The sequence below is a fragment of the Oryzias latipes genome, chromosome 16 (genome assembly GCF_002234675.1).
Source record: "Oryzias latipes chromosome 16, ASM223467v1".
NCBI lineage: Eukaryota > Metazoa > Chordata > Actinopteri > Beloniformes > Adrianichthyidae > Oryzias > Oryzias latipes.
This window is the reverse complement of record NC_019874.2, coordinates 12,539,759-12,555,180: the sequence shown is the minus strand read 5'-3', so window position 1 is coordinate 12,555,180 and position 15,422 is coordinate 12,539,759. Positions and strand designations below refer to the sequence as shown.

Here is a 15,422-nt window from a genome sequence, read left to right as displayed (position 1 = left end):
ACCTTTTCAGCTTAGTAATTAGCCATTTTTCTTTCAGCATCTGTTTTCCTGCTCTGGGTCAGCGTTTATCAGTAAAATCTAACAAAAAACCTGCTACAACAAACAGATTTACCAAAGGAATCCTGTTGCCCTGACAAAAGCAGGTACATTCTTGGATAATAAATCGTCCTAAGAACAGACAATTATGTTTAGGGAATATAATTTGTGTTTTAAATTCGCAGTCATCCAAATGCCTGTTCCTGTAACAAAGTCTGCACTCTTATTTTGGAATGAGAAACAACAACGAAAGATATTGAAACCTCAATGCAATCGTTGACTGTTGTATTTTTCTTCATTAATTTAACTTTTTCTATAAAGTCCCACTCTGATCAGCTTCTGATCTTTAAATTATGATTATGCCATTTTTTTTTGCCAAAATTAAACCTGTGACATAGTTTCAGCAGAGCGGAAGTAGTTCAATAGAAATTTGTGGACGGGACTGTTGGCACAGAGTAAGCCCACCCCAACATGCCATTATTCATCTGTTTACATATTCATGACTGTAGTCGTCTACAAGTAGATGCATCAGAATAGAGTGGAGCAGGAAGCTTGGGCCCCGCCCAGCATATTTTCTATGTAAAAAATAAGCTCTTTATTTTTGTCTGCTCCCAATTTGAATAAAGAAATACTCAGAAATACTCAGAAATGCAATCTTAAGCTTAATTTTTTTAAATATATCTCCTCCATCATGAGAAAAATGCTACAAGAACGTCCGTTCATATCTCGTATTTTATTTTTAATGGGTATGTTGTCATATTTTTTGCTCTAAGGCCAAGATTTAAACTGTTAAAACTTTATATATGTATATATCTCACTGAGGGTGATGGGACGCACACTACACCACTTGTTTTAACACCTTTCAATGAAAAAACTGAAGCGATGATTTCTTGGGAGCATGGGCGCTGTAATTAAGCATTTGGATTTCTGGGTGATAGAACCAGCTTTTGTGTATTTTAGAAGAGATCACTGCGTGATTATTCAAGAAGATTTCACACCTCATTTCATTCATTCTCTTCTCAATTACAATCATCGATCTTAGCCTTGCCAACAAATTAGATCATCATTAGAAATGCTGAACAAACGCTTTGACTATTGAGTTTTTCTTTAAAAAAATCTTTGTTTAAACCTTTAATCAGATTTAAGTTATTGCAGATGTGTAAGCCTGGGCTTTTATTAATGATTTAAACTGCTATGATATCAATAATTTGAAATGTTTAGATTTAAAAAATGATAAATGTTGACGGTCCTTTTTTCACCCTTACTCCTCAAGTAATAACAGATAGGAAATCAAGGATGTGTTAATTTTTGTTGAATAACACTCTCAATTAAGACTGGATTAAAAGAGAAGTGTTTGTTTCTTTCTTATCATGCAAGAGCAGAGTAAATCCCTGCACTTAACCAACGTTTAACAATTTCCCACCTTACGGAAACTAGTGTCAGAGAAAAGAGGACAACAAAAATACTGACACATTCAACAACTTTTGGAAAAGCCAAAGGGAAAAGGCTTGTGCTTGGTCTTATAGTCTTTCAGAAACCTTAAAACTTGGTTAAATAGGTAAAAAAAAAATATACAAGATATTATTGAAGAAACCTGTCCTACTATTAGCTGCTTTACTTTTGAGAGGAGCCCAACAGCTAAAGGTTCAGCTTGCAGTTTAAAAATTCAAAGAACAGCAAATAATTCTGAGGTGAGAGGGTGAAGGGGTGTGGAATAGAAAAAATGACACCATGGGATTGATGTGGAAAAAAAGCAAACAGGTTTTTTAAGACTTAATGCATTTATATTTAGCAGATGTTTTATTGTTAAGAGGTACATGGGAATCAAACACGAAGTCAAATCATTTGGATGTGTCTTTTACATGTGAGACATGCATTGTTTACTCTTCTGGTTTCAAAAGTGTAGTAGAGGGGAAGTGAAAAACACACAAAATTACAATCAAGAAACGTAAACCTAAATTTGTTGATTGCACTCTCAGGCCACTATGTTAAAGACAAAAATAAATAAAATAAAAGCTAAAGTTAGAAAAATTTGATTGTGTGCTTTGATCCCTGTAACCAAGGTGTAACAACAAGACCAATGATTGGCCGCAAAGCATGCTGGGAAACGTGACGTACTGCTATTGTTGTTATGCTACGAGCTTAAGGTAAGTGCATTAGGCGAAGCAGCCAGCTTAATCTTTCATGGAGACAATAACAGATCGACCATTCTTGCTTTTATTTTTACCCCTATTGAATGTTCACAGAGACACGGAAGTAGCGGCAGGAAGCGGCTTTTGCAGCAAGATGACGGAGGGCGTACCATTAGGATGATCATGTGAATGAACGTGAATACGATGGATGCTTTTGTGCTTTTTAAAATAAATAAATCTGTTTTCTAAACGTCCTCCGTGTCTTCAATGCAATGTAATGAGACACACACAGACAGAAATGTGAAGGTATCTGCTGTAAATCTATGAGTTAATCATTTCGAGGGAACGGGATAGTATTTCGAGGGAACGGAATAGTATTTCGAGGGAACGCAATAGTATCTTGTGGGAACGGAATAGTATTTCGTACGAACGAGATATTAATCTGAGGGAACAAGATATATTTTAATATCTTAATGTCAGGACAAGGGCTCCGTAGTTTAAGATGACAAACACCATATCTTTCTTTCTAAATCTATGTCTTTTCTATCAGTTTAGTTGATTCTCCTGTTCTAAATAAAAGGTATAAACAATAGTGATTTAGTACATGTAATTTTAATTTTCATACATCCAGTAAAAAACCAACTATATAGGAACTGTATACACATACTAGATATGAAGAAGCGTGGTTCAGTCTGTGAATCTTTGAGCTTAATTCGTGAATCAAATCGGCCACCTAACAATTCACAGCCCTACCGTTTTCCTATCTACAACTTCTACCCTGCTAGTTTCTAACCTTATTTTACCACAAGTGCCTTGAGTGTGAATTTGTGCTTTAAAAATAACTGAGATGAGTTGCATCAATGTATAGGCTTTTTAGTTGGCTTTTATTGTTGCCTTTGGAAATATGTGAAAGGAGAAATTTCTGTTGTAGAAGAAAAAAAAAATGTTGTTTGATGCAATGATGAAAAAGGTAACAATTTTATACGGCTTTCGCCCAACCGTTCTCAAACAACAGAAACAGGCTCGTTCCTTACAATCACATGTGACAACCAACGCTTTTTTCCACATGGTACCCATCCTGCTGCTAAGTAATCACAGGCAATTGTCAACATTTGGTTCCAAGTCACGGTGAGGCCTCTGACCTGAACTGTGCAGCTCTCAGCCCTCAAAACGTCAGCGCTAATAATTTATTCTGTCTGGGACGGGGATTGGAAAGGAGGATGGGCGACAGAGCTTGAAGATGTGAGCAAAAGGGAAACTCAAGAACCTTCAATTTGTGTTTCGTCATAAAGGCTTTGTGTCTGCTCAAAGAAACTACAAAAAATAATAATAAAAATAATAATAATAAACAGCATGAAGAAGACAAAAGTGTCTCATCGTAGCATATCCCTTTTCATCCAGCCTAAACTAGTTTTAAGAAAAGGTCAGGTGGACCTCTCCAATTCCAGAATTGAAAAGGCCTTCTTAGGATAAAAGGTGAAATGTCTTCAACTTAAAAAAAAAAAAAATCAGATATACCTTTATAGACTTTTTCTGTTATGTCTTATTCCAGATGAAGGGCAAACTGGAGTTCTTGAAGGTCTTAGCACCAGGAAATCAGATCACTATACTGATCTCATCTGTGATTTTGTGAAAGATACCTGTGACTCCCCAAACATTGTAAAGGTTGATGTTATTTCCACATATTTATATGCGACCAAGCACAAAAACAGATGGAAATTCATGTTAAAGATGCACATTGCTGCATTGCCCGCACGTACTTTAAGTGCGCCCAACATTGTTGTAGGTCGCACATATTAACCTATCCCTAATCATAACCATAAGCCTTCTTCGGGGTCCGTGCAGCCAAGAAAAAGTTTGGCTTCGGCCACGAGTATTGAGAAACTTCCATTCAATTTTATTTATATAGCCCAATATTACTCAATGCGCTTCATACAGGTTATTAAAGGTGAATTGACTCATTTTAAATATACTCAAAACATGTGAACTATCTGGTGTGTATATTTATAATTACTAAAAGAAAGATGAGTCAGTTTTATCTTTACATTCACAATTTCGACTCTCTAATTTGTGTCAGCATGCAGAAAAAACATGACAAGAACCTAAAACTGCCAATGTTTCGCATTCTTCAACTATAACATTTTTTTTCTAAAATATACATGTCATTTAACCGTTGTAATTAGTCGTTGTCCTCTGAGACCTAAAGTTTTTGATTGTTTTTGTTTTTTGGAGTTTGTGATTGAAGTGAAACAATGAATAGTGGTTGTAGGAACCATTTTGAGTCATTTATCCTGTGGGTGTGGCTATGTCATATTGGATATCAAATATAAATAAAGGTTGATTATCTGACCTCAGACAGCGTTGCAGTAAGAAATTACTGAATGAAAAGATATTCTGTATTGAGGATGTAAATAAAAAAGTATTGGATCACAGTGCCAAGTCTTTCGTTTTGCTTGTCGTATATGAAAATGACAGTTTAACATGTCAGCCAGGTCTATCTGGCTTCATACCTCAAGATCTAGACTTTGCTCCGATAAAGTCAAGAAATCTGAATTGTGTTTTTGCTCTGAAATGACTTTTCAGTCTCTACGTTTGATAACTAATCATACTTTAACAGCATGCATCTGCATTCCCTTAAAGCATGAGTGCACCTTAACTGGCTACTATGTTAGATTAGGTCATGCTGGTGCTTCTCCCAAATAGCCAAAGTCATCAGATTACACACCGAGCTCCACGAGGTGCAAATAGCAGTCATAAAATACTGAAAGACTACTTGGGAGGGCGCAAACAGCTGGACTCTGGAGTCAACGCATCCAGACAAGCAGCAACAGGAATAGGGGGTTGCTAGGTACAAAACAAAAAAGAAACATAAACGAAGAAAAGCATTCACTGCTTATAGGTGCACCCGAATGTGGCCAGATTCTTATAAAATCTTATCTTCAACTCATTTTAAACAGAATACAAAAATGTTAGTTTGAAATTTGACATTCTTGAGATTCTTGTTGCAGCTTGATGCAGGATTTTACTGGCAGCTTTTATGTTATTAAAAAGACCCACTGTGCATTTGCATATGCATTTTTTTACACATATATTCCACAGTGACACAAATTGACCTCAGCTGGCCTCAACTAACTGCTGTCTAATCTACTTTGTATACAAAAAAAAAGTAGAAACCATATTTGAACATTGTCAAACTGATAGAAATCCTGTTGGATCTTTTCCTGACCTGATGCTGAAAGATAAGGATGGCAACCCTCCAAGACCACACTGTGAGGTTTTCAAAGCTCTGTCACATCAGTGGACCTTCTTTCACATCTTTGTGGAAATCCCAGAGGTGGAACGAGTCTGAAGTATTCTATTCATACCACTATTTCTAACCTGGAGGCAATAAACACACCGACTTTTTTATTACAAGAGGAAAGCACATGCCCTTGTGCTGATTTGAACTGGCAACGCATTCGCAGTTTAACTCTGATGCCAAATGTAAAATTGAGCTACAAATGTGAGAACTTTTCCAAGACACACCAATAAAATACCCTATGTGAAAAACTTTTATTTTGACACAGAACAGAAAAAAATAAAAATATTCTTTCTATTTAATCTTCCGAAAAATATATATAGTAATTTTAAGTTTTATTTTTCAGGTTGCCTCACCCAGTTTTCCACAGCTTCTCTGTTTAACAGCCAAACTTTGTTATGCCCCCAAGTGTGATTGCGAACAAGGGCCATAACGTTTGATGATAGAATGAGGAAGATTTATGGTTATCATTTGAACAGTTTTATTGCTAAACTTATAGGGGAGGGCAAAAACTCACTTAACCCTTTAACGCCAGAGTAATACCTCCAGTGCCCAGCACCTTGTGCTGACATGCAACACTTCACAGTAGTGACGTGCCTACGCAAACAACGTAAATCCGCTAATGCTATAGTGGAGAAAAGCCACTTTGTGCCATTATAAAACAATGCGTTTTTTTCAAGAGTGTGCTTGCAGCATATGATGTTCACACTGGAATGGCGTTACCCAAAGTACTGCATGTAGCTACAGTTGGAAGAGGCTTGGTGGAAAATGTTGAAGTGGTGCAAATTTTGTGCATCTTGCTCTGGACTTTTTCTTTCACAGCTCTATTCAGATAAATGAAAGACCCGGCATCATAAAATTCCAGCCGGGCACAAACTGCAATTATTAATTTTCCCTCCATGATCAATTTTTTAACCTGTTGGCACGTTGCCAATACGACAGTACTAGCAGCTAAACAATTCATTTTAACAATGGCTCAGTTCCATATTTGTGGTTGCTGATTCGATTCACTTTCAATTTTGGTTTATTTCTAATGATCCGATTCACTGACCTAAACTTGAGATAAATACCTGGGTACTGAACAATGCAGGTTAAGTTTTCCAGATTCCGTGAAAGATAATTAAGCGTAAATCAAATATGTGTACAAACAAACAAGTTAACAAGAATTATTTGCAAATCTATTCAAAAGTAATGGCACTTGGTCATTTATATTGTTATAGTAAAATAAACCTTTCATGTCTCAATTCATGTGGTATTTTTCAGTTCCTATTTGATTATCGATTTATCTCATTTTAAAACGATTTTTTAAATTGTATTGGTCAATTCGATTCGATTCTGTCTCAGACAAATCAGTCTAGTTCGATTTTAGGAATAGAAATCAACTCATGGATTAATTGTAGCGACACGTAAACAGAAGCCCAAAATATGCATAGATTACGGTGATGGCAGTGTGAACATAGCTTCAGAATGAGTAGATTCAAGTAATCTCGTAAACAGTCGCAGAGTTACGGTACGCCACTGAGCGTCTGTTATTTAGGTGTCGCCGGTGACATCTCTGCTGTTAAAGGGTTACAATAAAAAAATAAATAAAACGTATATAAAAATTTTATAAAATAATGTGCAAAAATGTTCACCGGAGAAAACACAAAAACAAAACGGGGGGGGGGGGGGCATAATGAACAAACAGCATAATGAACAAACAGATTGGCATCAACAGATCATTTTCTGTATTGTGCCAAAGGCAGATGCTCACAAGCCTATTAAAATCAACATTTAACTTTTAAAGTTGCACCAGTCCTCATGTGCTGCTTAAAGCTGCAGGCATTAGGAGTGAAAATGATTTATCCGTTTGTTCATGTTAACTGGGTTAAAGAAGCCCATTTGCTGTTAAACAAAATACACACACCGTTTGTCTCTCCTAGCTTACAAGTTCTTAGAATTTCAAAGTGTGTCCAGATGTCCACCTTCAAAACTCTATGAATTTTGGGCCAAAAGAGGTACCTTATCTTTTATTTAGAGTTTTAGTAGAGCTTAAATTCACACAAGATGTCTGTAGAGAGCAACAAAATAAGGATTTATAACCCTAGATTGAAAAATGTCTGTGCAGAACCTCTACTAAACCCAGCAATACCCTCACTCTCATAAAAGCCAGACTAGAGTGGACTATGCAGCAGCAAGGAGTCGACTCAGAGCAGGAACTGTTTTATGATCTCCCCTTCCACATGTGTGACCGTCTACAGTATCAGCCCACTTGGCAGGTGAACAATGCAGTTAGCGGGATTGGCTTGCTACTTTTATTCCACCAATTCCTTGCTTGTAAGTGAGGGACTTTTACAGTTGATCTCCCGACTTTCATCAAAAGTGGGCTGACCACAGTTGCCAGGAGTGGAGAGTTAAAAAGTCATCTTAGTTTTCACAGCATCGCGCTCCCTACAAGGGAGTTTTCAGCACTTCAAAATGCCAAGGAGAGATTAAAGAACTTACACTGGACCATTCCTCTCTATGCTTTATTTTTTAAAGCTGATCTTTCTTTTTGACGTCCCTTTGTGAGTCATTCAGAGAACTCCAATGTGATTTTTTGTTTATCATCCTCACACAAAGTGCCGGCAGTTAATTTTGTAAAAGAATGACAAAGGAAACCAAAATGTTTAAAAACACTGCTTGATTTATGAAAAATAATTGCAAATCTCATTATATTACCCCAAACAGTAGCTCATGGCATCAAAGTATCCAAGAATGCATTTATCCATCAATCCATCCATCCATCCCCCTATGGCAACGTATGGTTGCTGGAGCCTATCCCAGCTCCTGTTGGGCAACAGCGGGGTACAACCCTAAACAGGTCGCCAGTCTGTTGCCGGCAAACACATTCCGACGCTCACATGCACACCTAGTGACATTTTTTAAAGATGACAATCAATCTATAAAGTTTAATTTTGGACTCCGCCATGCAGCCCAGAAAATATTCCACTTTCTAAATGACAAAAAAGGGCAAAAACAATAACATACTTATGTGAAATGACAGACTGATTCAATTGAAATGGATCCCAAATTCAGAAAATAAATAACTGTCTACAACACAGCTGGTAGATTCACCTTTGGATAAAATGTTTGGGAAAAAAATACATTAAGCTCTCAAATGGTTTTAGCCTCTCTTTCTTTTTTTTCTCTTCTCTTTTGAGGGCTTATCTATACCAAATACAGTAATTAGATTATAAACCCCAACCATCATAATGCGAGCAGCAATACCTCTGAGAACAAATATATCTATATTTCTACCTCATCTTGCTCTCTTTTTTTTGTTCAGTTATGTTTTCTCTGACTTAGTTTCTTCTTAATGTAAATACTTGCATTGTATGTTAATATTTGTCCATTTAATGTGTTCTTAAATCTCTCTCTCTTTATCCATCTATAACAGCTACATTTTTTATTCGAGGTACCAAGAATAATCTTGATATGTTTTGCAGCTATGTACTATAATCACTCTAACAGTCAAGTGCTCCAGTGGAGGAGTGTGTACTGCTAGACTGGGCAATAGTTGGTTTAAATCCGCAGTCAGGTCATACAAAAGACTATTAAAATGCAACCTAATGCCCTCATGCTTCCCTCTTAGCATTTAGGATTCGGGGGTTAAATCACTAAAACTCTCCAGAGTGGGGCTGTGACTTCAAACTCAGCACTCCCTCAGGGGGGTGGGTCAAATGCAAGACGACCTGGTTGCAGACAGCATGGCACCCTGACATCATTAGACGGAACCCCAAGTCCAGAACCGGAAGTTCACGTCTCGTCCTCCCCGCCCTCCCCATTTCAGGCAGAAAATACACTTTTTTTTTCTCTAAAAATACTGATTAAACTGGCGTCCCTAACAGGTACTGGGTTTTTTTTTTCAGCTTAAAGTGTTAAAACCTAAACGCCGGAGATGTCTCTGTCAAAGCCTGCTTAGTTCTGACCGTTACTCCTTACGCGATCAACGTGGATCTGCTGATCGGCAGAGAAAAGTGGCTTTGCGCCGGAAAGTAACTATTCAACGCGGCTTTTCCACGATAATGCATATAAAGTGTTAAATACTGCTGCAAAGCCGTTTTTCTCCGCATCAGAATACGCTGATTCAAGATGACCTCGTTAAGGGTTGAAAAGTTACGGTGAATGAACACTGGAGCTAACGCTCCGGCGTAACAGTTTTACAAATCCGGTTCTGGCTACTTGCTGCCATCTTGTCTGCGAGCAGATCCCCATCGTCAAATTTGAAGGACAAGTTTCCCACATAGGCGTGTGAAAACTGGTCAAACCGTCTTTACCAAATTTTAAGAACAACAGAAATAAGGAGAATCTATTCTCCCTCATGAAACGGTTGTTGACACACACACTAAGGGCTTTTAGTGTAAGGTAAGAATGAAAGGCCTCATTCTAGGTACACACTATATACATTCTAAAATTTTGGAGTTGATTTTTAACTGTACTTACTGAAGCACTTTGATTAATATGAACAAGATTGAGCAGAAGAAGCAAATAAATCAATCCTTATGGATGAACTTCCCACAGATTTTGCAGCGGGAGCGGCACTCAGATGTGCTTTTAGGGACCTGAAGTTGCACAGCACAAAAATGTCTCGTCACACCACATCCATCCTCTACATTAACCTTCAGTTACAACTGCCTTTTCGGGTGGAAACGAGGCTGGGCTAATCAAAATATGCAAATTGTAGGGCCAGGCCGTTCGGTGACCCCGTACAGATAAAATGTTCATGCAGTTTTTACTATGGGGATGCTGTGAGTGACAGCATCCCCAAGCATCACCGTAAGATGTAAGATGTGTGTGTGTGCACATCTTACAAACCTCTAGATTATGGCACATGACAGCTTCACCCAAACCTCATAAGTGCGTGTAACTTACGGTATACTGACTAATCCATCGCAATTCCCTTAGCCTACCATACAGATGACAATCCTGTGTTGCATTTTCATGATGTCCAATGGAGGTGGCTGTATGAGCCTCAACAGAACTGCAAGACACACTTGCGCTCCCTTTAAGACAGGGCCAGATCTGTCTACGACCCTCCACAGGCCCAGACAACCCAAAAACCTATAGCAACCATTCGGGTCACCCCTGTGTGGATGCAAGACTGAAGTTAAAATCTCCTTTATGATTATACTTAACATTATCCAACATCGTTTCCCTTAGTGAGTTAAATTATTACTCATTAGTTCTCCAGTTCAGACTTTGTTTTTACATAGAAGTTCAGAGACTAGGTGGCATTTAGACATTGCTGAGAAATATAAGACATTTTTTAGTCTTCCCTGGGAACACCGTTATCTTATGTGGCCTTTTCTTCACATCAAATAAAGTCAAATTCCCGCTGATGCTCTTCCCTCAGTCCATCCCAGCCAGAATCCGCCGTGAGAATCGTGTTTACAATCTCTGCAACCCTGGACCTTTTTGGCTGAATCTTTTATTGGGATCTGCTTAGAGCACTACACACACACTCATGTATGCATACACACTCAAAAGAAAAAGATCCCCAGAGATGTACAAGTATTTTTCTGCTCTGAGAGGGCATTTCTCAGACACAGCAGCGGTCTTCTACTATACAAACAAAAGCAGAAAGATGGGCCATCCCCCTCTAATAACCTCAAGAGTCCATTCAGGTAAAAAAAAAATACAAATTTTCTTTTTGGGACAAATATGAAATGTTGCCAGACTTATTTGGACAAATATTTGGCTAGAATTAAATTCAATGTGCCAATTAAAAAAAGGCTGTTTTGCCTTTATGCTGCTTTGCAAAAAGGGCAGAAGTTCAATATAAGACAGCACTGTCGGATGCTGATTTTATTTATTTAGTTTTGACTTGGACAATAATAGTTATCCAATTACAATTATTTTTTAACCAAGATATTGAACAAGCACTTATAGTACCTGAAAAAAAACCAGTGAAAACGTATAAAATTACAATAAATCTGCATAAGTATGTGTGCAGATGGTTGTCAGAAAAGTGTCTGGAATTTAAAATGCAATCATTTTGCATGTTATAGCCTTGATAAAGTGCATTTCTGGGCTTAGAGTTAAGACTAGTGGTGTGGTGAACAAAGTTGGATATATACAGTATACATATTTGTTTAACTAAAGTAAACTAAATTACTTATATACAAAAGTGTAACAAGGTCTTTACACATCCTCCATATTAAAGGGTCTATATCCTGCTCTTCCTAGGCCTTTCAGAGTAAACTATATCTATGTTTATGATAATATATAACCTTTGGCACACTAAAGAACTAATTTTTAATGAAACATGAGCTATTTTTGCAGTTCATTTTCTTACCCAGGATTAAGTCGACTCAATCTCTGAGGCACTGGCTTTCGCTCCTTGTGGGTGCCGCCCATTTCATGACGTCAACCTGGAGTCAGCCTCGCCCACGAAAAAAACCAACATCCGAACTTTTTCAAAGATGGATGTGCATATAAAAGAGGAAAGTGTTTTTTCTGATCACCGCTATAGCTCCAAGGAGAAGGTGTGTAAACCTGGGGGAAATGCGTGAATGGATCAAAATACCACTATGGGGTTGTTTTTGTCAAGAATTAACATTATCATACACTTAAAAACTCAAAAAAGTTGATAAAAATCATCTCTCCTTTCTACCAGCTCCACCTCCCTGTTGGACTTTTAAAAGATTTTGTTATATAAATTTGCTTTTGGAGAAGTCTCATCTCTGTAGGAGGTGAACATGTGCTTAACTAATTTGGCTACAAGCTTTCTCAAATGACCTGGTTTCATAAAGGTTACCTAAATTGGCATCCTAATTTCCGTAACAAGAGGAAAGGATTAGGAAAACCTGGTTTGTTTAGGGTAGATTTTTTTCCACGTCTAGGAGGAAATCTATCTACAAAGGAAGGGAACATAGACAGATGTCTGTCAGATCCAGTTAAAATTGTTTTAATGCTTCAATAGTGTGTAACATGCACTCTCACACAGCATTCCTGCATTCCACATCAACCACAATCACTTCAAACATTGAGAAAGACGGGCAACGGTTGCTGCATAAAAGATAAGACAAAGTTTGGCATGAGGGATGCATCAAGAAAAATCTGTGAGTACTTCATATTTGGGGTTGTAAGCAGAGGTTACCTCAAGTTTGTCTTGCTGTGCATGTGGGTCTATTCGTTTGGCCTTGTAAAGGCCGGCCTGTGTCCATTCAGCTTTTAGTCTTTGTTGAAATCTCATAAGACACCAACTTAGCCTTCATTTTTTTGTCATAAAAGAACCCCCAACCGTTTCTGCTATCAGACATGTAAAGATGACCCAAATTCGTTTGGCTTTCGTGCTTACTAATTCCACAGGTTGTAAGGGAATTCAATCATGATCGATCTAAATGTGTCCAACTCTGAATTTAAGCCCAAATGGTCACGGGACACTGGAATTACCCTGAAGTCCTCTTGACACACAAGAAAAAAAGCATTTCAGTCATCCAATCCCTCTATCCCATTCAGATCCTTCTGCAACCTGATTCTGTGCATGTTGAGACTTACCATCCCCATGCAAGTAGACAGTGCTACTGAGGAGTTGACCCTCGACCTCAGCGACCCCTGGTAAAAGCAGAGGTCATCCTGGTGGTAAGCCCTCAGGCTCTTGGTGCTGTTCTTTCCCAGGACCTGGATGGTAAATCCAGGTGCTATCAAGCTCTCCGAGGCCTCCCACAGCTCCATGTGGAAATCCTGCCCCAAGCCGCTCAGCCGGAAGTGGACTTTTTCACTGCTGCCGCCTTTGTTCGATGACTGTGCCTCTGTAGTCAGAGATCTCCGCCTCCTTCTGCGCTCATGGTGTGAAACTCTGTGAGAGATGTACACACCTTCGTGGCTGACCTCATATGGAGCCACGATCTCGTACTCTAAAGACAAAAAATACATATATATGTAAATATTCAATTGCGAAAACTATTTAGCTCTTAATTTGTTTGACTTCTCTCAAACGCATTTATACTCAATCATGCAAAACTGTTGGACTCCATTTTTATGTGATGTGAAAGCTTTTCTCGTCAGAAAGCTGGAGAATAAAATAAAGGATTTAATGTAGGGCTGCACGATTTAAAGAAAACTCGCGATATGCGATATATATGATCCATACCGCGATGACGATATAACTTACATAAACACTTAGCAAAACAACCAAAAACCTCATTTCCATTTCAGTGCAACAGTTAAAAAATGATACCCCAACTGACCATCATCTACATAGGAGATGAACATCTAACATAAAAGAACTCCATCTGATTGGTCAACAACGTGAAGGCGTCCATCAAACTAGTCAAACGCACAAAGGGATTTATTTGATTTGTTGAATACTTCAAGCTGCCATAAGATTGTTTTAGCACATTTAAGGGAGCCATTTATTGCAATTTTTGCCTTCTGCGATGTACCTCTTGTACAGCTTGATATCGCGATAATGATAAATTTGTGATTTATTTTGCTGGCCAAATTTAATGTGATTCAATTAATCATATATTGCATGTATAAGTGCAAATATAACTATTTATGATGAGGAGTAATATAACTGCAACATTTACAAGCGTATGTGGATGTATATGGATATTTATCACTCATTTTTATTTATCTTAATTTTCAAATCAAATAAGGACTTTGTATTTTTGTCTTCTTTAGTGTTTTTCTGTTTTAATTGCTTGAAATAAATCAATTCCAAATCCAAATAAAATACTGACAAAGTGCCCTCTGTTGTTCCATTTGCAATACATACAATCTGCTTGAGCCAACTACACAATTCGATATGATTAGCTAAATGTGAATGTAAAAGCATTTTTTTCCTTTATTTTACTGGCTTTAATTCTGTAAAATTGTTGTCAGAAGACACAAAAAATATCACTAAAAATACAACAAACGTATGTTGCACTTGGAACTAAATACCTTTTTTTAATTGCCTTTCTATGCAGACAGTCACTCACTCATCCATACTCTAACAGGCTTTACGGATTAAACCAAGTCAGTGAAAACATTGATATCATGGGAAATAAGATGCAAACTGTCGGGGCAGATTTTTTCCAATTTATTTAATTCCATTCATTTTCCAAACTTTAAGTCCAGCTGCCATGACTCGGCTTCAAGACGTCCCCTGGATAATAAACAAGGGGCTTCACTGACAAAGCTTTATTTAAAGAAACAGGTCGCAGATTCTGTTGATCTGGATGTTTGACACACAGCCCAAAACATCAGGCCAGGACTCAGCATCTCCTTAAGGACAGTGGACTCTCCTTTAAGTCAATGAGGGGGAACATTCTGGACTGAGAGGTTGGATAGTCTTCAAAAAGGAGTCAAAGAGCTCATCAGTGTCTAACCAAAAACAAGAAACCATTTCTATCTCATGTACAGTTCTGTTTTGAAATCTTTGCCCGACAGACAAGGGTCCAATTCTCACCCACCACACATGAACAATAAACCATTACCCACTACAATCCAGCTCCTTAAACCAACTACTCTGCTAACCACTGACTCATTGACATTTGCATCTCCTCACATGACATTTAGTTATTTATTTTTTCACCATACAATTGAATAGGTCAATACATATTCCTTATTAGAACTGAACAAAATACTTGTACAAGAAGTGAACCACTATCTTCATCCATCCTTGTAACTGCCATAGAGAACCTCAGTATCACAGCTCTGCCTCCCGTCCATGAGCCAACAACATGGCTGCTCTCACTGCAGTCTTCTGCTCATTGTCTTTGTTTTTTGCTGAAACTTGTCAAACATCACACCTGAAACCTTCTTCCTCTTCATCTCTTTCCCACACTTAAACCCCTGCTGCCCAATCCTGGTCCTTAAGATTGACCACTGTGCCTGTTTTTCAGCTTTTCTTGCAATTCACCCTGCTGATGACTTAGATCGGGTATGTTCATTCAGTCAGAATCAGAGACACCTGAGTCAGTAGGTCATCAGACAGCAGGGCAGAG

General features: G+C 38.0%; 1 protein-coding gene across 1 annotated transcript in view; it reads right to left on the bottom strand.

Moving 5' to 3' along the window:
* Positions 1 to 15,422, bottom strand: part of adamts16 (ADAM metallopeptidase with thrombospondin type 1 motif 16) — a 66,356-nt gene that overhangs the window by 48,121 nt on the left and 2,813 nt on the right. The window contains exon 3 of the mRNA XM_023964549.1: positions 12,988 to 13,346. Coding sequence (XP_023820317.1) covers positions 12,988 to 13,346 — 359 coding nt within the window. The remainder of the gene's footprint in view (positions 1 to 12,987; positions 13,347 to 15,422) is intronic.